This window comes from Ipomoea triloba, chromosome 11 (genome assembly GCF_003576645.1).
Source record: "Ipomoea triloba cultivar NCNSP0323 chromosome 11, ASM357664v1".
Taxonomy (NCBI): domain Eukaryota; kingdom Viridiplantae; phylum Streptophyta; class Magnoliopsida; order Solanales; family Convolvulaceae; genus Ipomoea; species Ipomoea triloba.
In genome coordinates, this window is record NC_044926.1 from 1,255,845 (window position 1) to 1,280,094 (window position 24,250).

Here is a 24,250-nt window from a genome sequence, read left to right on the forward strand (position 1 = left end):
CCCCCAAAAAAAAAAAAAAAAAAAAAAAAAAAAAAAAACAAAACAAAACTACTAAACAAAAAATTGCAAAACCAACCTGATTCATCTCACAAACCAGCTGATTCAAGATCTTTAGACCAATGGCATAATGATCAGATGTTGCCTGTAGAATGAAAACAACATAACAGGATTAAATCTTCCATTTGGCGCTTTGACAAAGGAAAATATTTTTTTTGCATGCATTAACAGTAAATGCATTTAAAGGGAGTCTTCTAGAAATTTCAGAATTCAGAGTAAATTACCAAGTCAAGTAGTCAACCATTTGGTTCATTCCCAAAGGCCAAGAATGGGAGAAGCAACCCCACCTAATACGGAGAAATTGGTCAATTTCAGCCCAATCCCACATTTCCACCTGCTACTTCCTCTAACTTGCCCACACCCTATTAGACAGACAACTTCTTAAATTTTAATTATTTTTTTAAAACTTATTTTACTCCTATCACCAACTCTCTAAACTAAACATAATATTGTTAGTCCGATCATTTCATCCCATCGATAGTTCTCTAGACCAAACACAGGACTAAGTATCCAGTCCCATACAATCATGCCTTTCTTCCAATCTTTCAGAGTCCCCCTCAATATCAAGCTCATAATGCCCCCCATCATCCCCACTTTAGAACCAAATGACTGCCAATAGAAATGAGACACCAGAACAAAAATGATTTTTTCCAAATGTGCAACCTCATCAACGATGTGTTTGATGCATCTAACATCATCCATCACATAAACTTTCAGACCTTAGCCTATCATTGGGAATCAAAATGGTGACCTAGCCTAGAGGACACCATACCAGTTCAACTACCAAATAAATAAGCATCTTAAGAATTTGAAATGTTTTAGAAATGACTTTTGCATTTAAGTCATGAAATTACCAGCCATTTTCATTTGATCATTATTAATAAAATAAAATACTCAAAAGGTTCAAATGAACAAAGATTCCAATCTTTTTTCTTTTCTTTTTTTCCTTTGAGAGGTATCAACAAATGGACGCACAACAGCAATTTATGGTAATTTGTAACTCACCAAATGGCCCAATAAAAGAAATAAATGAGCACTTCATTCCTTTAAAATCCTATATTATAACTATTGCTAGTAGATATCATTTCTTGCCACAATTCACTTAAGGTAGGCAGGTAGCAAACAAATTTTCAAATCAATGCATGAGTAAGTAGTACAAGGTTCAAGGTAATTGCCATTATGAATGTCAGGTAGCATTATTGGAAAAGAAAAGAATGACTTTGATTTTCAAAACCACACCTAGAGCATCGTTACTGTAAACCATAAAGGGGTATAACTATTAACTTCATCAGATATTGTAGTCACTATCCCAGGTTTTTTATGCTCTATTATTGCAAATTTAGAAGTGGAACATTGCAACTTCTTGCTTTATAAAGAAAAAGAAACCATAAATAAATGTCATACTTACATAAATCCCAAAATTACCTGAGTCATAAATTTAATTGATTCTGTAGCCAGTTCTCTAAATCTATCATCATCAAACCACCCAAACTTGGTAATTCGGCATAAGAGTTGAATAAGAGATCCAATCACAAAAGGCTGCAATTTAGGACCTCTGCTTGCCAGATAGTTTATGAGATAGTTCCCTTCATTAAAAACAAAGTCCAAGAACAGAAATTTAGGGAGAATAAAAGTGTCAGTGACAGATCAATTAATACTATAACCAAAAATTTAGAAATTGTGCAGATAAGGAATACAACAGCTTGAGAGTTATTCGCTTAAAAGTTTGTGTGCTTCTGATCATGCAAGAAAAATATAACAAGAGATTATATACTACCTAATATCATGCACATATAGTTTAGTAGCAGACTAACCCTGGGAAGAGAAAGCATGAACAGTTCTTAATTTCTTATAAATTAAAAAGTACAACAAAAAAAATATTACAGAGATCTAGGCGGAGCTGCAAGGAAAGACTATGCGCAGAGACTTGCTTCAAGAGGCTTGAACTAGCCAGCATCAGAGCATAAGGAGTCAATGCATTATCCAGAATAAACTGGCATTGCGAAATGTAATCAATATTTGCAGAAAAGCATTTAAGAGTATTCTCAACATGCGCTCGTTCAGATGAGTCCTGGGAAGTGTACAGCCTCTCACACAATGCCTCTAATTGTGCTAAACTCTCCATTATCAAACAACCAAACCAGAGAGTCTTCAAAAAAATTCAGAGCAATAACTGAAGCTTATCCAATCCAATTCCAGTCTACAATTTTATCAGAACACGAGGTCACTTCCTTGGAAAACATGGAAGCACATTATCATTATAAACAGCAAAACATTTCCTTCAACATAACATCAACAACAATTAGCAAATGAAACAAAACATACAAACAAACCAACAGGAAAACAAAATTGTGCTTGCCATGAGACACGCGCCTAGACCATCAGACAGGCATTGCTAATTGCTATTTGCTAACGTATAATTAAATTCGATTATCCAAAAAGGGAAACACAACTTTGTCTTCTATTTCTAACTAATGATCACTTCAGTTTACAAAAAGGAACTAGAAAACACAGAACTGATATCGCACAAATCCATAACCATTCTCCAACAGCAAGAATAGCAACACGATAATCTTATTCAAAACAGAACCATTTCAGCAATGCTGATGGATCACAACATAATGTTCTCACTTGTGAATTTATATTACAAATAAAAATTCCTCCCATTCAAAGGAAGTGAAAAAATGAGATTGAAAAAAAAAAAAAACAAAACAAAAAATGTACAATTTCGCATATGCAAAAAAGCTTTAGATTAAAGGATTTAATGAACCGTGAGCCGATCAGCCGCGGAGAGACTTCTTCTGCGAGGATCCTGCCTGAAAAATAAACTTTAAAAAAAAAATGGAAAACGGAAAATTTTTAGAGATGCGATAAAATTTAGAGAAAGAGATGAAGGATGTGGAATCACCTTATGTATCGGAATCATAGATATTTAGGTCGTGAGAGGAATCGGCGATGGCGATGTTTTAGAGGTTCATAGCAGTGCCTCTCTCAACGCAAGCGCATACGTACTATTTTTATATTTACCGCCGATAAAATGGAGATTCCAACAATCCAACCCGCGAGTCCCCGACCACTCCCCCTTAATATACTCTTTTGAGATTTTGAAGGCTAAAACAGTAAAACCAGCCGCACCGAATGAACTTTAAAATATAGAAATAAATTTTTTCCCCTTTTTTGGTCAATCTACAATGATTATCATTCCAAATTAGGTTCAGATTATCGAGATTTCCATATTAAACGCATGATTCACTTTCACATTTGGTCAATCTCATTCAATTATTACGTTACAAGTATGAATTAAATTGTGTGTTATGAAATAAGTAGTTAATTTTACGCAAAATTATATAATCTCGTAAGTTTCCATTACATGTATTTTATAAAGTTGTATATATATTATGCCTTGTGAAAGATATATGGTGGAGAATGTATGACTTTGCAAAAACTCCTACATGGCCGCCTCACACATCATCATATGTTAAATATTCATAACATATTATAGAAAATCAATTCCGTGCAATGTGTGGGCGAAAATACTAGCATATTAAAAATGAATATTTAGTAACTAAACATTAACCCAATAATGATTACATAATGCGTGGAAAGCATATGAGTGGTGTAGGCCCTGCGATATCAATTGCGTGGAAAGCATATGAGTGGTCCCGTTCCCGATATTAATTCAGTCAAAGTATTCATTGGAAAATTATGGTGATCGTTACAAATGTAATGATGTTAAATAGTGTTTATTATGATTAATGACCACCAACGTTCAAATTAGGTCCGGATTATCGAGATTTCCAAATTAAACGCATGACTCTTTAATCGTTTTCACATTTGGTCTCTCATTCAATTGTTACAAGTACGAACTAAATTGTGTGTTATTATGAAATAAGTTGTTACTTTTACCCAAAATTCTACAAAATCGTAAGTTTCCATTACATGTGTTTTATGTATATTATGCATTGTGAAAGATGTGTGGGGGAGAAAGTATGACTTTGCAAAAATTCCTACATGATCGCCACACGGGTCCTCATATGTGATATAGATCAAATTTTTCATAAGTATTATATTTTTCTCACAAATAACTTTCTTCAATCCTTGAATATTATAGTTTGATTTTCTCAAAATGTATCACATTATTCCTCCTAACTAGTACTCAAAAAAAAAAAAAAAAACAAAACAAAACAATCAATTTGCGCATGATTAGTATTACACTTTCATCTAAAATTGATTCGTCTCACGAATAAGAATTTCTTTATACGTTCTCACAAGATAATCACCATTTAATGTTATATAAATTTTTATACAAGATTCTCATTGATGGCAAACTATAAGTGAATCATGCATAAAAGTTTTTTTTTTTTTTGAATGTTTTTTCTTTTAATTTTTTTATTATTTGGTAGTAACATTAAATGTATTAAAAATGAATACCCAGTATATTAAACATTAACCTTATAATGATTACACAGGGATAGTGTAGGCCCTGTGACATCAATTGCGTGGAAAGAGTGATCCCATTTCCGAGATTATTTTAGTCAAAGTATTCGTTGGAAAAGTGATTATGGTGATCGTTACAAATGTAATAACATTAAATAGAACCATAATTAATGGTCACCAACTTAACCAAAGTCATCGTCCAACTAATCACGCCATTCCACCATTATAGGTCATCAAGATTCACTAAATCCTCTAAAGTTGTACGTTAAGGGTCATTATTCTCATCGCTGCATTAACGACCATTGACTATAAAGAGGCATGAATACCATACACACCACCCCACATTTCATTATAAAAAGGCCATGCAATTGGAAGAAAATGGGAGAAACTCCTCATCATTTGCTTTGAACTCTACAAAATTCCATAAAAATATCTCAAAAACATTTTAATAGAAAGTGCTATAAAGTTCCGATTATATATATATATATGTGTGTGTGTGTGTGTGTGTGAGAGAGAGAGAGAGAGGGGGGGGAGGGGGGAGGGGGAGGGGAGGAGAGAGAGAAATTATATGTGTGTGTGTGTGTGTGAGAGAGAGAGAGAAATTATATGTGTGTGTGTGTGTGTGAGAGAGAGAGAGAAATTATATGTGTGTGTGTGTGTGTGAGAGAGAGAGAGAAATTATATGTGTGTGTGTGTGTGTGAGAGAGAGAGAGAAATTATATGTGTGTGTGTGTGTGTGAGAGAGAGAGAGAAATTATATGTGTGTGTGTGTGTGTGAGAGAGAGAGAGAAATTATATGTGTGTGTGTGTGTGTGAGAGAGAGAGAGAAATTATATGTGTGTGTGTGTGTGTGAGAGAGAGAGAGAAATTATATGTGTGTGTGTGTGTGTGAGAGAGAGAGAGAAATTATATGTGTGTGTGTGTGTGTGAGAGAGAGAGAGAAATTATATGTGTGTGTGTGTGTGTGAGAGAGAGAGAGAAATTATATGTGTGTGTGTGTGTGTGAGAGAGAGAGAGAAATTATATGTGTGTGTGTGTGTGTGAGAGAGAGAGAGAAATTATATGTGTGTGTGTGTGTGTGTGAGAGAGAGAGAGAGAGAGAGGGAGGGAGGGGAGAGAGAAATTAATTGGTTACTTTGTGAATTGTGATATTTTGCACATGTAAAAGTTCCATAAAGTCTTAAAATACTAAGCAAAATTATTATAATTTTCTTTCTTCAAATATGCAAGCCAGTTCGTTTTTTAACGAGAGAACTTATTTATGCTCACTTCCTAGCGGATCACTAAATCTCAAATCTAACCCACCCTATTAAAAAGTCGTTGAGTGAGACCCAACTCATTTTAACAAATGCAATTAAAATGTTTGACTTGCTTAAATGAAGTGAATAAAACAATTACTCCGGATAATATAGTTCTAAAGTGCTATATTTATTGTTTAAGTGATGACCAATAGGGTCAATGCCCTATGAAAAGTTTAAAAGCTCATTATTATGTGACACAAATAATATTTATACTATATGTATTTATAATTTATATGCTCACTTTTACTTTTTGACGTGACAAACTATAATAAACGATTTTCATCATATGAGTTTTAATAAAAGTGTTTATATCAAGAATTTGAAAATAAGAATAAAAGCACCTACATTATGGTAAGCCCTATGCTCTGATACGTCTGATCGAAGCCGCGGAGCATGAGGAACCATTAGGATTGAGAATTAAACTTTTTAGGAAAAGAGAATAAGAATAAAAGTTGAGAATAAAAAAATGAGAAACAAAGATATATACATACTTAAAACGTTATTGGCAAAAGATTAGTCAAGAAAGATGGTTAAGTGGCAGCGGTTAAGATTTAGGATGCTTCCTCTAATCGGCCGAGGATTAAGACGATATGCATGGTTTCGTCACGTCTTAGGTGTCAACATATATGCTTATATCATGTCTGAGCTGTGAACATATATGCTTATATCATGTCTGAGCTGTCCTGAATCTGTTTTTACCTCCCATCTGCTAGGTCGTTATTTGATCACGCCGCTGAATGTGCGCCACGTGTAGAAGCAAACGCGTCAGCAACTGTAACATAGATTGATGTCTTTTTAAACTCGAAAAGTCAATCGCCTCCCTCCAAACTCCAAAGCCACAATAGCTGTTTTCAAACTCCCTTTCTCTCCTCTATATAAACGTCTGTTTAGGTGGCTTCAGCTATCAATAAGAGTTGAAAGAGTTCAAAACCACCAGAAAGCCAAAACTATCGTCCAGTTTTCTAACAAATATCTGATTAACCGTTGTTATATACAGTTTATAGTCTCCGATTCTCCAGGATGCCGAGGAAGGGGATGAGATTGATTGGCTTTTCGCCTAACTGGTCATCAACGAGGTCATCTACTGTAAAAGCGTCGCCGTCAGGGTCTGATCATTTTTATGAATCAGTAATGGAGCGGGCGCTTGAGATTTCAGGGCCGATGATCATGAAATGGGATGCAGAAGCGTCTGAGGCAGCGAAGGTGACTTCCTTGTTCTACGAGAGCCGGAGAGAGGCCAATGATTTCGTCAAGTGCGTGCGGAATCTCCAGAAGGCGATGCAGTTTCTGGCAATGGAGCAGCCGAGATCGGAGAAGCTCGTTAGAGCGCAAAGCCTCATGGAAGTCGCCATGAAGAGGCTCCAGAAGGAGTTCTTTCAGATTCTGAACATGAATCGTGCTCATCTGGATCCAGAGTCGTCCGCGTCTGCTCGATCATCCGTCTCGAGTACCTCGACCGGTCTCTCCAGTACGTCGGATTTTGACGTGGATTACGGTGAGGATGATGATGTCAGAGTCGCCGGTGACTCGATAACCGAAGTTGAAGATGTATCCAGCTTTGTAATGGCGGATATGAGATTGATTGTTGAGTGCATGATCTCGTGCGGATATACCAAGGAATGCTTAAGAGTCTACAAACATATTCGAAAATCGATCATTGATGAAGCTATCTCTCGACTTGGAGTGGAGAAAATGAGCTTTTCAAAGCTCCGTAAGATGGATTGGGAGGTTTTAGAGCCGAGGATTAAGAATTGGCTAAGTGCATTGGAAATTGCTGTTAAGACATTGTTCAATGGAGAGAGAACTTTGTGCGATAACGTCTTTGCGTCTACACCAGATGCTATCAGAGAATCCATTTTTAAGGAGATTTCAAAAGAGGCTGCAATGATTCTGTTAGAATTCCCCGAAAATATAGCGAAATACGGCAAATATTCACCGGAAAAAGTATTTCGTCTGCTTGACATGTACAATGCCATAGCGAATCACCGGCCGGAAATTGAATCCATCTTCTCAATGGATTCCGCCTCGTCAATCAGAACTCAGGCGGTGACGTCACTCGCAAAACTCGGCGACGCTATCAGGACGGGATTGGCACAGTTCGAAACCGTTCTCCAGAAGGACTCATCAAAATCAACGGTGGCCGGCGGCGGAATTCATTCTCTGACCATAGACGCGATGAATTATCTCACATCGATCGCCGATCACAGCGACGTACTCTCCGACATCTTCTCCGGCACTCCTCCAGTCCGGAAGGAATGGCTACCGGAGTCGTATTTTGCAGTCTCAAACGCCGACGAGTCTCCCGTGCCGGCTATCTCTCTCCGGTACGCCTGGCTCATCCTCCTCCTCCTCTGCAAACTCGACGTCATAGCCGAGCACTACAAGGACGTCTCCATCGCGTACCTCTTCTTAGCCAACAACCTCCAATACGTCGTCGTTAAGGTCCGCACCTCTCAGCACCTGAACCGTTTCCTGGGCGAGAATTGGCTGTCCAAACAATCCGCCAAGGTCCAACAGTACGCGGCAAATTACGAACGCCTAGGATGGGGTGACGTCATCGCCTCGCTCCCGGAAAATCCAACGGCTCCCATGTCTCCCGAGGAGATCAAACACCATTTCAAAAAATTCAACGCGTCGTTCGCGCAGGCGCACCGTAAGCACTCTGCATGCGTCGTATCCGATAGAAGTCTCCGGGACAGTTTGAAAGTGTCGATAGCGAGGAAACTATTCCGGCTGTATCGAGATTTCTACGACACGCATAAGCTTACTATGGCAAAAGAGAAAGAGAGACATTTTTCATCAATTGTCAAATTTGCCCCGGAAGATGTGGGGCATCACTTATCAGATTTATTTTTCGAACCTTCTAAATAAAATAGTATTTTATCATTCAATTCATATTTATTAATTTCTTCCTTCAACTAGATTGGCCAGCGAGGATAGCTCTTTAATTTTATAAATTTCTTTTAAAGACTTGCAAAGAATGGTATTTTTTTTTAGTTAAGATGTAAATATAAAAAGGAAGTTACATTATTGACGTGTTTCAAAAATCCAGCATAGGCGCCGGTCGACCGTCTAGCCTATCACCTTAAGGTGGTCTAGGCCGCCTGATCTCCGCTTAGGCCGTTTAAGCATCGCCTAGGCCGCTTAGACGCTGACCGCCTAGGCGCCGATTAATCCCCGCCTAGGGTTCTGAGTCAAGTATGAGACAAATATGGCTAACAGTCTACCGTTCAAGAGGCATCAGATCAACTGTGGTTGGAGATCAATACGGCTTTCGCTTCCGCTGTTACGAGGTCAGGTTTCTCGTAAACTATTCTGTATGGTTAGATTATTTATATCGCCTAGCGATTTTTTCAACCATGACTATAATTATATTCTGATGAATGATTATGTTATTACACTATGAATGTACAAAATGAGAAAATTTTACTTTTGGTTTTTTGACTAATTGACTATTCTATATTAATACATTTGGTTTTTTTTTTTACCATTAAAAATTTCTAATTAAGAGTATGACTATGTAATTTGTATCACGTTTTGTCATGCCGTCTAATTTCCTAACAAACTATTGATGAAAGGGCCCGCATGGATAACTCAACCGGTCACAGGGTGAAATTTGGGAGGAAACTATTAATGGAAGTGCTCTTTATGTAATGAACAGTGCATTTGCTTTTTCCGAAACGAATGAGTACTTTTGGAAGGAGCATTGTATTTACTTCTGTCTATTTGAGTAATTCTGATAATAATTGGCAAAAAAATTGGATGATATAACAAAATGTTATACAAATTACATAGTCATAAACCTAATTAAAATTGGAAAAAGGTACAAATAAGCCATCGAACTATTTGGGAATTAACAATTAAGCCATAGAACTTGAATAAGCTCCAAATAAGCCACTAAACTCATAAAAACAAAGCAATGAATCCACTAAACCGGAAAAAATAACAATTAACATTTTTAACTGGTCATTTGCCTATTCCAGCCACCGACGACGACATTTCTAGAGATCGCGAAAAATTACGGCTCTTTCGTCGCCGGTCGAATTTTCTGGCGAGGGCGACCATTTCTGCACAAGCCATGCATTAATGTATTTTATCTCATTCTTTCATTATTGTATTCTAAATGATTAAACTTATTAGGGGTCGGGACTCAGTGAAGACAATATTGACTCTTTGTGTTTCAGTATGTTGATAAAGTAGTTATGAGAAGTGTAACATAGTCAATAGTACTTTAAAAAAAAACTTATTAGGTAATTAATCCAATATTTACATTTAGAGAGTTATAGGCTATACCATACCAAAATTCTGAAGTTTTGGATTGAATTATTGGAGGATGTCCAAAGTCAGCTTTCCAAACCCACCAACCAACTCTCCACGGCACAAAGTCGTTGAATGGTTGACTCTATTTAATATTCATATTCAGTCCATCTAAATATCCAAGGGCGCCTAGAGCCTAAACGTCTATTCGAGTATATTGTCTTCACTTTTTTTACTCAAAACTCTGAAGGAATATAAAAGATGAGCAATTAAACAGGTAAAAAAAAATCATTTGACAAAGTTGAGCGCCGACTCGACACCTAACTCGGCCTAAGGACGGTCTAGCGCCTTTTAACAACACTAGTAAATATATATATATATATATATATATATATATATATATATATATATATTTAATTTTTAACTTTTGTCATTTTTTGGATGGAAATTCTTGCAATTTTGGTTTTTTGTGTCATGCTGAAAATGATAGAAGCAATGTGTGGACCAATGAATTGGACAACAAGTGGGCGTCCTTAATGGAAGGTCTTAAAAGAAAAGCAAGGAGCCGTGAGTAACCAATGGGAACCGATGTGACATTGTTAGTTAATAATGATATTATGTTTAAAAGTCTAAACTGATGATTAAATTATACATTTATATTTATATATATTATTCAATCATGATTAACACTTTAAATAATTAAGAGATCTTAATTAATCATAAAATGAAGATTTATTGTGTGCAAAGTCTCAAAGATAGAGGTGGGAACTAATGGACTGATGAAAGGTCTTGCGGTTTATCTTTTGTAATGATTTTTGGACAAAGGTTCTGAGAGGTTATGATTAGTTTAGAGTAAACTATGATAGCTAATTGATAAAAAAAAATATTGTATCGCAAAGGGCAAATTATTCTATAGAACGGTAGTTCCGACTCAAAATACACAATTTATATAGTGAATATTTAACTTATATACCGAATGTTCACAATTTACATACTGAATGTTTACAATTTATATATTGAAGGTTTATAATTTACCTACTGAATGTTATTGTGATAATTCAGTATGTAAATTGTGGTGGGATGGAGTCCATGATATAACCGTTGACCCCAAAGACTCTCATGCTTGTAATGGTAAATATGTCAGGACATTAATATTTGTAAAGACTCAGCTGCTGGTTGAGAGCTTATGCAGCTTGACATAGAAAAAGGGGGAGGTGGAGCAGAATCTTTGGCAGTTGAGCTTGTGGGAGGAGAAATGGAAGATTCAGGGAGAAAAGGGAACAATACTGTGAAGAAGAAGATGGTGAAACAACTGACTGGTAAAAGAGGGGACACCCAACTCCACTCAGCAGCCAGAGGTGGGAATCTTGGAGAGGTTTTGGGGATGATCAGTGGGTCATGTGGAGAGGGAGGGGAGTTAGGTGAGCTTTTGTCCAGGCAAAACCAGTCTGGGGAAACAGCCCTTTATGTTGCTGCAGAGTATGGGTATGTGGATTTGGTGAAGGAGATGATCAAATACTATGTTCTTCGATCTGCAGGCCTCAAAGCCAGAAATGGGTTTGATGCCTTTCACGTTGCTGCCAAGCAAGGAGATGTTGGTGAGCATCATCTTTCTCTTCTTCAAATGCATAATTTTTATACCCAAATTTACACTAAACTTAGACTGAAATAGTTGTTGAACAGCATAAAAAGATTGTTTTTTTCAGAGTTTCTTGAAATCCCTAAATTAATGAAATCATGTTTCATTGAAATGATTAGTATATGGTATAACAGGGTCACCTATTGGCCTCAAGTGGAAATACCTATTGGACTTGTAGATTGAGCCGGTCAGTTACGTACAACCTGACTAGACTGGTTTACCTCTTAATTAGTTTGTTGTCCTTTGTCGGTGGCTATGGTTACGAGGTAAGGTTTACTGATGTAGACTTTCAAGTAGTGACTGTGGGTTTTCTTAGTCACTAGCTAAAAAACAAGGGTGATTTTGAAGATTGCACTTCTTAGATATTGGGCCGGTAAGTTATGGACAACTTGACTAGATTGGTTTACCTCTTAGTTTGTTGTCCTTTGCCGGTGGCTGGTAGTGACTATGGGTTTTCTTGGTCACTAGCTAAAAAAAGGGGTGGTTTTGAAGATTGCAGGCTGAAAGTTTGTAGTTTCTTGAACTGTTTGTATGAGTTTGATGACTTGATAGTGTATTATTAGAGATGACAGAAGTTTCATCAAGAACTTGTGATTTGTGAATGCAGAAATGATGAGGGTCCTTTTGGAGGCATTTCCTCAACTGTTAGTGACATTTGATCAATCAAACACCACAGCCTTGCACACTGCAGCTGCACAGGGCCACATTGAGGCTGTCAATTTTCTACTGGAGACGAACAGCAGCTTAGCCGCCATACCAAGAAACAACGGGAAGACAGCGCTGCACGCTTCTGCAAGAAACGGGCACGTTCAAGTGGTGAAAGCCCTTTTGAGCAAAGAGCACAGGATTGCGACGTGGAGTGACAAAAAGGGGCAGACGGCTCTTCACATGGCCGTCAAGGGGCAGAGCGTTGAAGTGGTTAATGAACTTGTTATGTCGGAGGAGTCTTTGGCTACAATGGTCGATGCTAAGGGCAATACTGCATTGCATATTGCAGCACGGAAAGGGCGCTTGGAGGTAATAATATGAACCTTATTTCGCTTATTTGCATCGTTGGAGTGTGGAAATGACACTCACAGAGTCACAGTCTCACTATCAGTTTAGATTTTTAGTTGAAACGAAAGGCTTAGTTCCTTAATCGCAGTTCTCGTGTCTAAATTAGAGTTTAATGAATGAAATGGACATAACAAAAGTAGGCTGCAGAGACATCATTCTAATCCTGGTTTCATTGTATCTTACTGTCATCATTAGTATGTGCAAAATACTAATACAAATGTTTATCCTTTTCTAATATGTAAATACAGATTGTTAAAACTCTGCTAAAACACAAAGGAATCAGCGGGGAAGCCATTAATAAATCTGGTGAGACTGCACTAGACACTGCTGAGAAAAATGGGCAGTCTGAGATTGCAGCATTGCTAAAGGAGAATGGATTCCAGAGTGCAAAGGACCTGAAGGTAGCGCTGCCAAAGCGTTCGGCCAAGGAGCTGAAACAAACCGTTAGCGACATAAAACACGACGTCCATGACCAGCTGGTGCACACACGCCAAACGCAGAGGCGCGTGCAGAAGATAGCCAAGCGGCTCAACAAAATGCACTCGGAAGGGCTTAACAACGCGATAAACTCCACCACGGTAGTTGCAGTCCTCATAGCCACTGTGGCCTTTGCAGCCATATACAATCTCCCTGGGCAGTATGCTGATAATCCCAAGACCGACCCCCCTGCACTCTCGCCAGGAGAGGCGAGAATCGCCCCCCAATCCCCCTTCACAGTCTTCATCATATTCGATTCTCTGGCACTCTTTATATCGCTGGCAGTCGTGGTGGTCCAGACATCAGTAGTCGTCGTTGAACGAAAAGCAAAGAAACAAATGATGGCGGTTATCAACAAGCTAATGTGGCTGGCCTGTGCATTCGTGTCGGTGGCTTTTCTAGCACTGTCCTATATTGTTGTAGGAGAAGAACAGAAGTGGCTGGCAATTGGGGTAACAGTACTGGGAACTTTTATCATGGTTGCAACCCTGGGAACACTCTGCTATTGGGTGATTATGCACCGAATCGAGGCTTCAAACTTGAGGAATCTCAGCAAGTCAGCCAGGAGTAGCATGTCTCAGTCATGGTCTGTGTCTGTTATGTCAGAACCAGAGATTCCTGATGATGAGTTCAAGAAACTCTATGCCATTTGAGTTTTGAATTGCCTGCCTGCATAACCATTCTAACTTACCATTCTAGGAGGGAGGAGCAATTACACTACAACAGGAAGTTAGGAAGCTTCTGTGGTACAACTACCTGAAGGGCAAGGGTATGCACTGAAAAAACCCCGTCCTGTGATCTTAGCCGGAAGCCAAACTTGGGACCTTGTGGTTCTCGGGCTAACAATTAACCAGACAAACTTGACTAGGTTACGACTTTGTCAAGTAGGGCACAAACCCCATAGGAGTAATTGCAGAATATTTAGCCTTTATATATAGGTAAGATAAGATACATGAAATGAAATATAGAACACTCTTTTCTTGTTTGAATTAAAGGAGTAGTTGCCCAGTTTGCCTTATCATCTGAGAAGCACCTTACCAAATTGAATCAACATAACAAGGGAGATAGTTATTAGCTTATTTTATGGGCTTAGTAAGTCATTTTATAATTCTAGATAATAGTATTCTCCAATTGTCACCCTCATGAACTTTACGTACGAAATTCACACTCTACCCACGTTGTCATTCCGCCTCTCCATAATATGTCAATTATCAATGTCACTCCTGAATTATTAGTGATATAAATGTTGCCCCTCAATTTTCAAAATGGTACATATATTGCCCCTCCCGTACCGTACAGGAGTGACAATATATGTACAGTTTTGAAAATTGAGGGGCAACATATACACTTGGGAGGGACAATATATGTATCATTTTGAAAATTTAGGGGCAATATTTATACCACTAATAATTCAGGGGTGACATTAATAACTGACATATTATGGAGGGACATAAATTACAATTTTCCCTATTTTAAAAGTTCTCTAATAAAATTACAGTAAAAGAAATATTTTTAAGGTTTTAAAATATTTTTTAAAAAGACAAACAAATAAAAATATTTTAATCAAATAATCCATTTCATCCACTTGGTTAGTTTCACATCAATAATTGTGTGTTTTAATTCTTATATAAGTTGGTTGAGAGCTTGGATATTAGACTAAATCAAATAGTTTGGCTGGAACTTGTGCATATAAGTTTACTTATATTGAAATTTCAATCTTTTGTACATATAAGCATTATATTTTTGTAGGGTCTAGTTACAGTTAAAAAATAACATGTAAATGCCCTGCAGGTGCTCTTGCCAGAAAGCTTAGTCCCCTTCTTAATTGGCCCAAAACAGAAAAACAGGTTGCTCTTACGTTTTCGCATGTAAAATGAAATTTACAAAATAAAACTCTCGAGCAGGAAGGCCACAGTCTCACTGAGGCCATTGAAAAAGAGGTGTCTTCTAGTTACCTTCGTCTTCCCTAAAAAGCCCTTGAACTGGATCTTATTTTTCAAATGGTGTACTGAATACAATATATAGCAAATTCATTTGCACTCAAAGCTGAGATATGAAAACCATTATCAACCCATCTACTATATAATCCTATAATCTTTCAGTCTGAAAAACAAAGTCCATTTCAATTGCCTATCTAACACAAAAAAAAATTTAAATCCTCCATCAGATCAGAGAATATATAAATCGTTGCAAAATAAAATCCAACAAATCTTGGGCGGTCCTAGTTTAATTTTAAGTTGCACAACAGTACACCCTCCATCTCCATCTTCCATCTGGCTTTCAAATTCATCAATTAGTAATTAAAATAAAATAATTCTATCACATACCATAACAATATAACATATACCTGTAGTGCCAGATGTATAGCATCGGATCTTATCGGTGTTGTCTCGGGATCCGGTCCAATTAATCCCTTAAAAAAAGAGATTAATTCGGAATATCTTGGTTCTTCCTCAAAGGTCATATTGATTACAACCTCATAAAATTTAATGAAAGCCTCAGGACAATGGTCAAACAACAATTCAGGACTACAGAATCTCTTACTCTTACATACTTTTTCCTGACATTCATAGGATAATTGTCAAGTTAGGATTTAGGAAATTTACATATATATGCAATTTTCGAGCATATACTCATAAATAATAATAAATATGCAATTTCAATATCAACTTACTCAATCAGTCTGGCAATCATCTTGCCAAGGCAACGAGCCTTGACAAAGGAAGACAAGGGTGTATACTAATGACTCAAGGTCATCCCTTCGGCTGTGAACTCTTCCCAAGTGTGCATGCACACACAAAGAGCAGAGTTCCACTACTATACAAACATACAAAACATGGTTCCCACGTTTAGTTCTACACTTGGTAAATCTAGAAAGTTACTAAAGTTGATAGTAATAGAATGTGGGTTAGTAGTAGTAGTGGTGAAATTCTTCAACTCCACCTGCATCAAATTTTCTCCAAACCTTACTTTTCAAGTTATAAACCAAAATGGAAAGTTGTTTTTTTTTTTTTACATAGTAATCATTCCTATCATTTCTAAAATTTCTCCCAAAGTCCAAACATCCATGTACAACAGACCTCTTTCGCAAACAAGAACAATAGCCAGTTGTCCATGAACTTGTAGTAACCCAAATGCATGTCTAGAATAATACCCTAATAAAAATTCATATGGAAGAGGTATCACAGAAAAACTCTCCAAGCCCAACTTCAAATGCCACTATATCAAAGCTGGGAGGGTGAACTTTAGTCAGTCAATTGCAATTATAGGAATAGATAATGTCGTCAATGTAGACACTAGTGTTGGAATAGTTAGAGCAGCCATAGCCGTCAAAAGGTGTAAAAGAGGTGGGAACAGTTGTTGTTGTTGATCTCCCTTGTTGATCTCCCTCCATGATTATATTTATCTACTCCCACAGTCAAAACCCAATGCTTATACTTCCTCCGTGGGGGTTGACACCACAACCTTGTATCTTTTAGATTCTGAATCAAACCCCAACATTGAATAGGTTATTGACGATGGGGAGTCGAATGAGATTCTTGAGAGGGAAATACGCTGTATCTGACGTTGCAAACCAATAGTATGGAAGACCAATAGTATTCTTGAGATTCTTGAGATGGTGTAACATGACCACCATTTATTATGTAAATTGAGTATTATGGAAGACCAATAGTATTATATTGAAATAGATAAGAGAAAAAAAAAAAAGACCCTTCATGTTGTAAATTTGGCCATCTTAAGATAGATAAGAGAAACCAATGACATTGTGGTGTAGTGGCACGAAATGACTCTCCCAAATTGAGGCGGTATGTATTAATTCTTTGTACTTCAATAGGTTTAGAAAGTAGATATAAACAGATATAAAGAAATACATATATATAGAAAATAATTAAAGTGGAGAAAATGCAGGAATCCATTTTCATTGATAATTGTTTATATATATACACGAGAGGATAACTATACATGATCAACATAAATAAAGAACAAGTGGGACAATGCCTCAACCCTCTAAATCTTACTACTACTCCAAGGAAAACACATTGTCCATAGTCCTGTACATTGTAACACCCTTAGTGTAAAGAATTGGAAATTCTTCTACTCCACCTACATCAAATTTTCTCCAAACCCCACTTTTCAAGTTACAAACCAAAACTTTTTGATTGTTGATTATTTAAACATAACAACACAATCTCCCCAACATGAGTTGTAGTATAGCTCAGGGAATTAAGACCATAACCATGATCAGATATGAGAACACAAAAGAATTTAGAAATGCACCTGGATCGTACTAAGGAAGCTTGGAGAGGATCTCCACGAGACGAGAATGTCTTGAGGTAGCGTATGTGAATGGGTAGGTTTAAAAAAAACGATATGATGGGACACATGATGATTATACTTCAATCAATCAGTGGACACGTCAAAAACACACACACACACACACACACACACACATATATATATATAACACGACAGTTGTTATATTCATTATGTATATGGTAAACATAACCATAATTTATTATACAGATTGAGTATTATGGGAGACAATAGTATTGATTAATAAATACTAGAACAAGAAAAACACCCAAATCTGAATCGAGAAAAACACTAAAGCAAGCTAAGCAATCTGAATCTTAATCACTTCAGGGGAAACACATGTTCCACAACGTTGTGCATAGCAACTTTCCAAGAGTTAAAGATTGAAAAGTCTTCAATTCCACTTACATCAAATTTTCTCCAAACCTCACTTTTCAAGTTACAAACCAAAATGAAAAATTTCTCAACATATCTACATAACAACACAATCTCCCCATCATGATTCGTAGCAAAGCGCAACAATCTAGCGTAGTTAATCATTCTACTCAATTTCAATGGAATGGTTATAGTAATCTCCTCCCAACATTCCTTAGATTTCTCCCAAGTCCAAACATTCATGTGGCGTAGGCTTTCTCCTCCTAGTTCAGGAACACGAACACGAACCACAACCAGTCGACCTCCAACTTCTAGCAATGCGGACTCTTTGAGAAGAAAATATGACAGCGATCTCGGCAAAGTCATCATAGAAAAACTCTCGCACCCAACTTCAAATGCTACTATATGGTTAGTCAACGAATTATAGGAATAGATAACACCGTCAATGTAAACACTGGTATTGGGATAGTAAGGGAAGCGATAGCTATCAAAGGGGTAGAAGGGGCTGGAACAAGAGTTGTTGATCTCCCTCCATGATTTATCAACTCCCACAGTAAAAACCCAATGCTTATACTCGAGGGAGATGGGCCCGCTCCTCATCGTCCTCCTGATACGGGTTGACATCAAAACCTTGTATCTTTTAGATTTTGAATCGAACCCCAACAGTAGGGCACAGTCTTGGTATTGGATTAATCTTGGAAGGAAAATACGCTGTCCCGTACCAACGTTGCAAACAACGAAGTCTCCATTGGGTCTGGACTCACAAATAAACAAGCCGTCGGAGGAGGAGGAGCATTGAAAGGGTTCGGCGTCAAGGTAGCCGACACGATTGGCTTGGAGGGTTCCCGGGCGGCGGTGGGGGGTGAAATTTAGGGTGTAATATGTACGGGGACAAGGGGCGTGCGGTGATGGAGACGCGATAGAGATGAGAACGCCCGCCCTACCGGGAAGGGTCAAGGACAAGGTGCGATGCAAAACGCCAAAGGCATGGTCAGCTATGAGAGCGCAAAAGAGTTTTGAAACGCACCTGAATCGTACTAGGGTTTTAGCAGGAAGCTTGGAGAGGATATCGAACAGAATTTCTTTAGGTATCATTGAAACGCCCAACCGCCGTCTTCTTCGATGTATCGTGAGGCTTAATTTGCAGGAATTTTAGATAGGTTTTGGTTAATTTGGAGTACAATCCTCGCTCGCTCAGAATTCAGTTGTATATAAGGTTAAATTCTCTCTCACTCTCCTTCTCATGATAAGAATGTAATTCCGATATAATTAATACTCTCCCATATGGAAGGTCATGAGATCGAGGCGAATTAACCCTTTGTGCTACAACAGGGTTGTATTCAAAAAACAAAAGAAATAGACGTAATCGACCTGTCATTTCTAGTTGTAAGTTGATTTATCAATTTAAAAGCAATATATAGGCTTCATCAACCATATCGAAAGAAAGCAGCTCCAAAAGGAAGCGACCGAAAGAACACCTTTGGAATAATCAAGTCAAATATACCTAAATGGAAGCTAATTATCAATGTTATCACCAAAATTCAATGAAACTCTAAATAAAACTTTTTATGAATGATCATCTTAATCTGCCTAGGGGAAAGAATTGGCAATTCTTGAACTCCACCTGCATCAAATATAATCTTCTACAAATCTTACTTTTCAAATTACTAACTAAAATGAAAAATTATTTACTATTTATACATAACAACATAATCTCACAACATGATTTGTAGTAATGCGCAACAATCTAGATTTCTTCCAAGTCTAAATGTATTTCTTCCAAGTCTAAACATACATTTAGCATGGGCCAATGTTGGAATCTAAATTTAAAACTAGCTAGTTACGTTCCATATATTTTTTAGTGAATCGGTAGGGTTAAAAAAGGTGGAGACGTGACCAATCTTCAATCGAACTTGGAATCTCGTAGTTACCAAACTAACTGTCTAACTAACTTGGTTAGGGTTATTCATTATTGTTTTATACATTATAATCAACGTTCAATAAATTAAGAGTTATGAGAGTTGCATGCATGTTTTAGAGGAATTAGTGTAATACATAAGGAACTTAACTTTTGTGCTCTTTGGTGTTTGAGGAACCCAAAAAACATTAGAAGTGTAATAAGATCAGATGATTAGAAGATTGTTGGTCTCGGTTCATCCTTGTACAAACCAAGCCCCAAAAAGCTACCATTAATCTCTGGCAATGGCATTTTCCAGTGGTTCCAATCATTAAAATAATCTTCTCGTAGAATATTTAATATAAAATAAAAAATTGTAAGTAATAAAAAATTCAAAGTCGGTGGATATTGTCTCTTCTCAATTTTATAAATTGAGACGAGAAGAAGGTAATACAATTGCCTTCTTTTGAACTTTGTACTGTACTATTAAAACAATAATCCCCTTTACTTTACATACATAAAATTGTCCACCTTTTTACTTCTACACATATCTGTCTCTCTCCCTTGATTTCTGCACAAAAATGTCATCCACCCTCTATGTTCATTATTTTGTACATGCTAACTTTTCGTAGTGTGAGAATTAGAAATTCTTCAAACTCCACTTACATCAAATCAATCTTCTCCTAACCTTACTTTTCAAGTTACAAACCAAAATGAAAAATTATTTACTATTTAGTATTTATACATAACAACGTAACACAATCTCCCCATAATGATTCATAATGAAGCGAAACAGTAATCTAACTCCGTTGATCTTTCAACTCCTTTCGAATGGAATGGTAACTGTAATCTTCGCCCATTCCTTAAATTTTTCCCAAATCCAAACATCCATGTAGCACAAACCTCCTCTTTTACGAAAAAGCTAAGAAGCATAGCCAGTGAGCCTCCATCAACTTCTAGCAAAGCAAAATTTCTCATATCTAAACCTGAATATTGATATAGCTAGTTCCCCAAACGCAATCAATTTAAACAATACTATGTCGAGAACAGAATTGTTCATAGGATTTGACTCTTACTTTAAAAAATCTGATGCAAAACAGGTTTACATTGCACACCCTAAATATGGGTTTAAAAAAACATATGTTTAAAGCCATATATATATACACCTCTAAACCTAGCTTAGTAAAATAATAAACATTATTTTACACATTATATATTTGCACAATATGGGACTTAGTGATTGCGAAGACGTGACATGACCACAATTTATGTGAATTAGGTATTTGCCTTTTATCTTGTTGTATACATGTATCCAATAATAATAATAATAATAACAAGAACAGCTAACAATAATAATAACACCGTAATTGTAATTCTTTTACAATGCAATTCTTTGAACTAACAAATGACATTGTTTAGTTGGAATTGAAAACACTTCAAAGGCTACATCTTAAATATTCCAACAAAAACATTCAAACGGTCTAAACCTTACAACAAGGAAATTAAAACACTCAACAATTTAAATCAAAACACTCAAACATATTAAATCTTATTACTACTAGAAAAATACTTAATTAGACTAAATCTCACAACAAGAAAAGCACTCAAGCAAGCTAAGCAATCTGAATCTCAATTACTCCAAGGGAAACACATGGTCCACAACGTTGTGCAGCGTAACTTCCCAACAGCTAAAAATTGGAAGGTCTTCAACTCCACTTAAATCAAATTTTCTCCAAACCTCACTTGTCAAGTTACAAACCAAAATAAAAAATTGCTCACCATATATACATAACAATACAATCTCCCCATCATGATTTGTAGCAAAGCGCAACGAACTAGCATAGCAAATTATTCTATGCCATTCTAATGGAATGGTGACAATAATCTTCTCCCAACATTTCTTAGATTTCTCCCAAGTCCAAACATCCATGTAGCATAGACCTTCTCCGAATAGATCAGGAACACGAACATGAACTATAGCCAATCGACCTCCAACTTCTAGCAATGCAGACTTTGTAAAAAATAAATATGACTGTGATGAAACTTGATCTGGAAGGGTTATCACAGAAAAACTCTCACACCCAACTTCAAATGCTACTATATGGAGTCTACGGAACATGCTATGTTTCGTCTGCATATTATAGGAATAGATAACACCATCAATGTAAACACTAGTATTGGAACAGTTACAGGGGGAATTGATGCCATCAATGGGGTAGAAGGGGAAGGAATAGTAGTCGTTGATCTCCCTCCATGATCTATCCACTCCCACAGTAAAAACCCATTGCTTATATTCGTAGTAGGTGAGCTTGTTCCTCGTGCTGCTCTCTTGATCAATCATCTGGGTTGACATCAAAACCTTGTATCTTTTAGATTGTGAATCGTACGCCAACAATAGTGTATAGTCCTTGTATTGGATTCTTGGAAGGAAAATACGCTGTCCCGTACTAACGTTGCAAACAGCGACATCTCCATTGGGTTTGGACACACAAATCAGGCCGTCAGAGGAAGACGAGAGTAGAAAGGGTTCAGCGTCTAGGAAGCCGACACGGTTGGCTTGGAGGCGGCGGGGGTTTTCTTCTTCGCTGAAATTTAGGGTGTAATATACACGACGGTAAGGGGCGGGGTGCGGTGGTCGAACCTCGATAGAGATGAGAAAGCCCGCCCTACTGGGAAGAGTTAAGGACAAGCTGCGATTCAAAACGCCAAAGCCATGGCCAGCTATGAGAGCGCAGAAGAATTTAGAAACGCACCTGAATCGTACTAGGGATTTAGCAGGAAGCTTGGAGAGGATCTCCATGAGAATTTCTTGAGGTAACGTTGAAACACCCGCCATCTTCTTCAATTTTGCTCGTACTGGATCGAGGATTAGGGTTAAGAATTATTGTCGTCTCAAAATTCATCAGTTGTATTTAAGGTTAAATTCTCTCTCCCTCTCCCTCTCCCTCTCCTGATAAGAATGTGATTCCGATACAAGTCATACAACTAATTAATATTTCTTAATACGTTCCAAAAGAAAAAATATATATATTAAGGTCCTTTTTGGAAAAAATATATATATTAAAGTTCTTTTTGGTAAATGACAGTTAATTGATAGCCGTTAGCGGATTGTAAAATTATATTTGGTAAATTAGCTATTAGCTTATAGTTATTTGGTATAACTTTAAAATAGTACCATTTTCTACCGAAAAAATGGTAATCTGCATTGAAAATATGTCAATACATATTTTATATGGCGATGCGCAAAAATATATGCCTAATATTAATACTTAATGTTAAAATCTTAGTTATATTAAAATCTTACATACTCTAATAAAAACATTCAACCAGTCTAAACCTTACAAGTTACAACAAAGAAATTAAAATACTCAACAATTTAAATGAAAACACTCAAACAGTTTAAATCTTATTACCACAAAAAAAATACTCAACCAGACTAAATTTTACAAGAAAAACACTAAATCAAGCTAAGCAATTTGAATCTGAATCAAGAATCAAGAAAAACACGTACTCAAGCAAGCAATCTGAATCTTAATTACTCTAAGGGAAACACATGGTCCACAACGTTGTGCAGGGTAACATCCCAACAGCTAAAAGTTGAAAAGTTTTCAACTCCACTTACATCAAATTTTCTCCAAACCTCACATGTCAAGTTATAAACTAAAATAAAAAATTGCTGACTATATATACATAATAACACAATCTCCCCATCATGATTTGTAGCAAAGCGCAACAATCTAGCATTGTTAATCATTCTACTCCATTTCAATGGAATGGTCATAGTAATCTCCTCCCAACATTCCTTAGATTTCTCCCAAGTCCAAACATTAATGTAGCATAGGTCTTCTCCTCCTCCCAGTTCAGGAACACGAACATGAACCATAGCCAATTGACCTCCAACTTCTAGCAATGCATACTTTTTGAGAGATAAATATGACAGCGATGAAACTTTATCTGGCAAAGTTATCACAGAAAAACTCTCACACCCAACTTCAAATGCTACTATATGGTTTCTAAGAATCATATTATAGAAATAGATAACACCGTCAATGTAAACACTAGTATTGGAATAGAAAGGGTAGCGATAGCTGTCAAAGGGGTAGAAGGGGCTGGAACAATAGTTGTTGATCTCCCTCCATGATTTATCCACTCCTACAGTAAAAACCCAATGCTTATACTCCAGGGGGCTCATCATTTTCCTGATACAGGTCGGCGACATCAAAACCTTGTATCTCTTAGATTCTGAATCGAACCCCAACAGTAGTGCACAATCTTGGTATTGGATTCTTGGGAGGAAAATACGTTGTCCCGTACTAACGTTGCAAACAACGAAATCTCCATTGGGTCCAAACACATAAATAAACAAGCCGTCGGAGGAGGAACATAGAAAGGGTTCGGCCTCGTCAAGGTAGCGGACACGGATGGCTTGGAGGGTTCCCG

General features: G+C 37.1%; 5 protein-coding genes across 15 annotated transcripts in view; 2 read left to right on the top strand and 3 right to left on the bottom strand.

The window, feature by feature from the left end:
- The window catches only part of LOC115996741 (exportin-7), a 14,854-nt gene extending 11,733 nt beyond the window's left edge, over window positions 1-3,121 (bottom strand). For 3 of the 11 annotated variants that reach the window (XM_031236130.1, XM_031236127.1, XM_031236121.1), the window contains exons 1-4: window positions 2,966-3,120; window positions 1,942-2,885; window positions 1,483-1,643; window positions 77-142 (exon numbers count right to left, since the gene is read on the bottom strand). In XM_031236130.1, coding sequence (XP_031091990.1) covers window positions 77-142; window positions 1,483-1,643; window positions 1,942-2,182 — 468 coding nt within the window. In that variant the 5' untranslated portion in view covers window positions 2,183-2,885; window positions 2,966-3,120. Of the gene's footprint in view, window positions 1-76; window positions 143-1,482; window positions 1,644-1,941; window positions 2,886-2,965 lie in introns of all 11 variants that reach the window. The other 8 variants (XM_031236131.1, XM_031236129.1, XM_031236125.1 and 5 more) reach the window with 7 other exon arrangements.
- A 3,542-nt stretch (window positions 3,122-6,663) lies between these two features.
- LOC115996743 (exocyst complex component EXO70H1-like) lies at window positions 6,664-8,686 on the top strand. The gene has a single exon (XM_031236132.1). It carries the CDS (start codon window positions 6,816-6,818, stop codon window positions 8,664-8,666), a length of 1,851 nt encoding a protein of 616 aa, XP_031091992.1. The 5' UTR covers window positions 6,664-6,815; the 3' UTR covers window positions 8,667-8,686.
- Window positions 8,687-11,200: 2,514 nt separating this feature from the next.
- On the top strand, window positions 11,201-14,303 carry LOC115996744 (ankyrin repeat-containing protein At5g02620-like). The gene is made up of 3 exons (XM_031236134.1): window positions 11,201-11,650; window positions 12,299-12,708; window positions 12,996-14,303. Exons 1-3 carry the CDS (start codon window positions 11,239-11,241, stop codon window positions 13,875-13,877), a joined length of 1,704 nt encoding a protein of 567 aa, XP_031091994.1. The 5' UTR covers window positions 11,201-11,238; the 3' UTR covers window positions 13,878-14,303.
- A 3,556-nt stretch (window positions 14,304-17,859) lies between these two features.
- Window positions 17,860-18,513, bottom strand: LOC115996906 (F-box protein At5g62510-like). Its single transcript, XM_031236345.1, has one exon. It carries the CDS (start codon window positions 18,511-18,513, stop codon window positions 17,860-17,862), a length of 654 nt encoding a protein of 217 aa, XP_031092205.1.
- Window positions 18,514-21,443: 2,930 nt separating this feature from the next.
- Window positions 21,444-22,646, bottom strand: LOC115996907 (F-box protein At4g19940-like). The gene has a single exon (XM_031236346.1). The coding sequence runs from the start codon at window positions 22,644-22,646 to the stop codon at window positions 21,444-21,446; it is 1,203 nt and encodes a 400-aa protein (XP_031092206.1).
- Window positions 22,647-24,250: the final 1,604 nt, after the last annotated feature.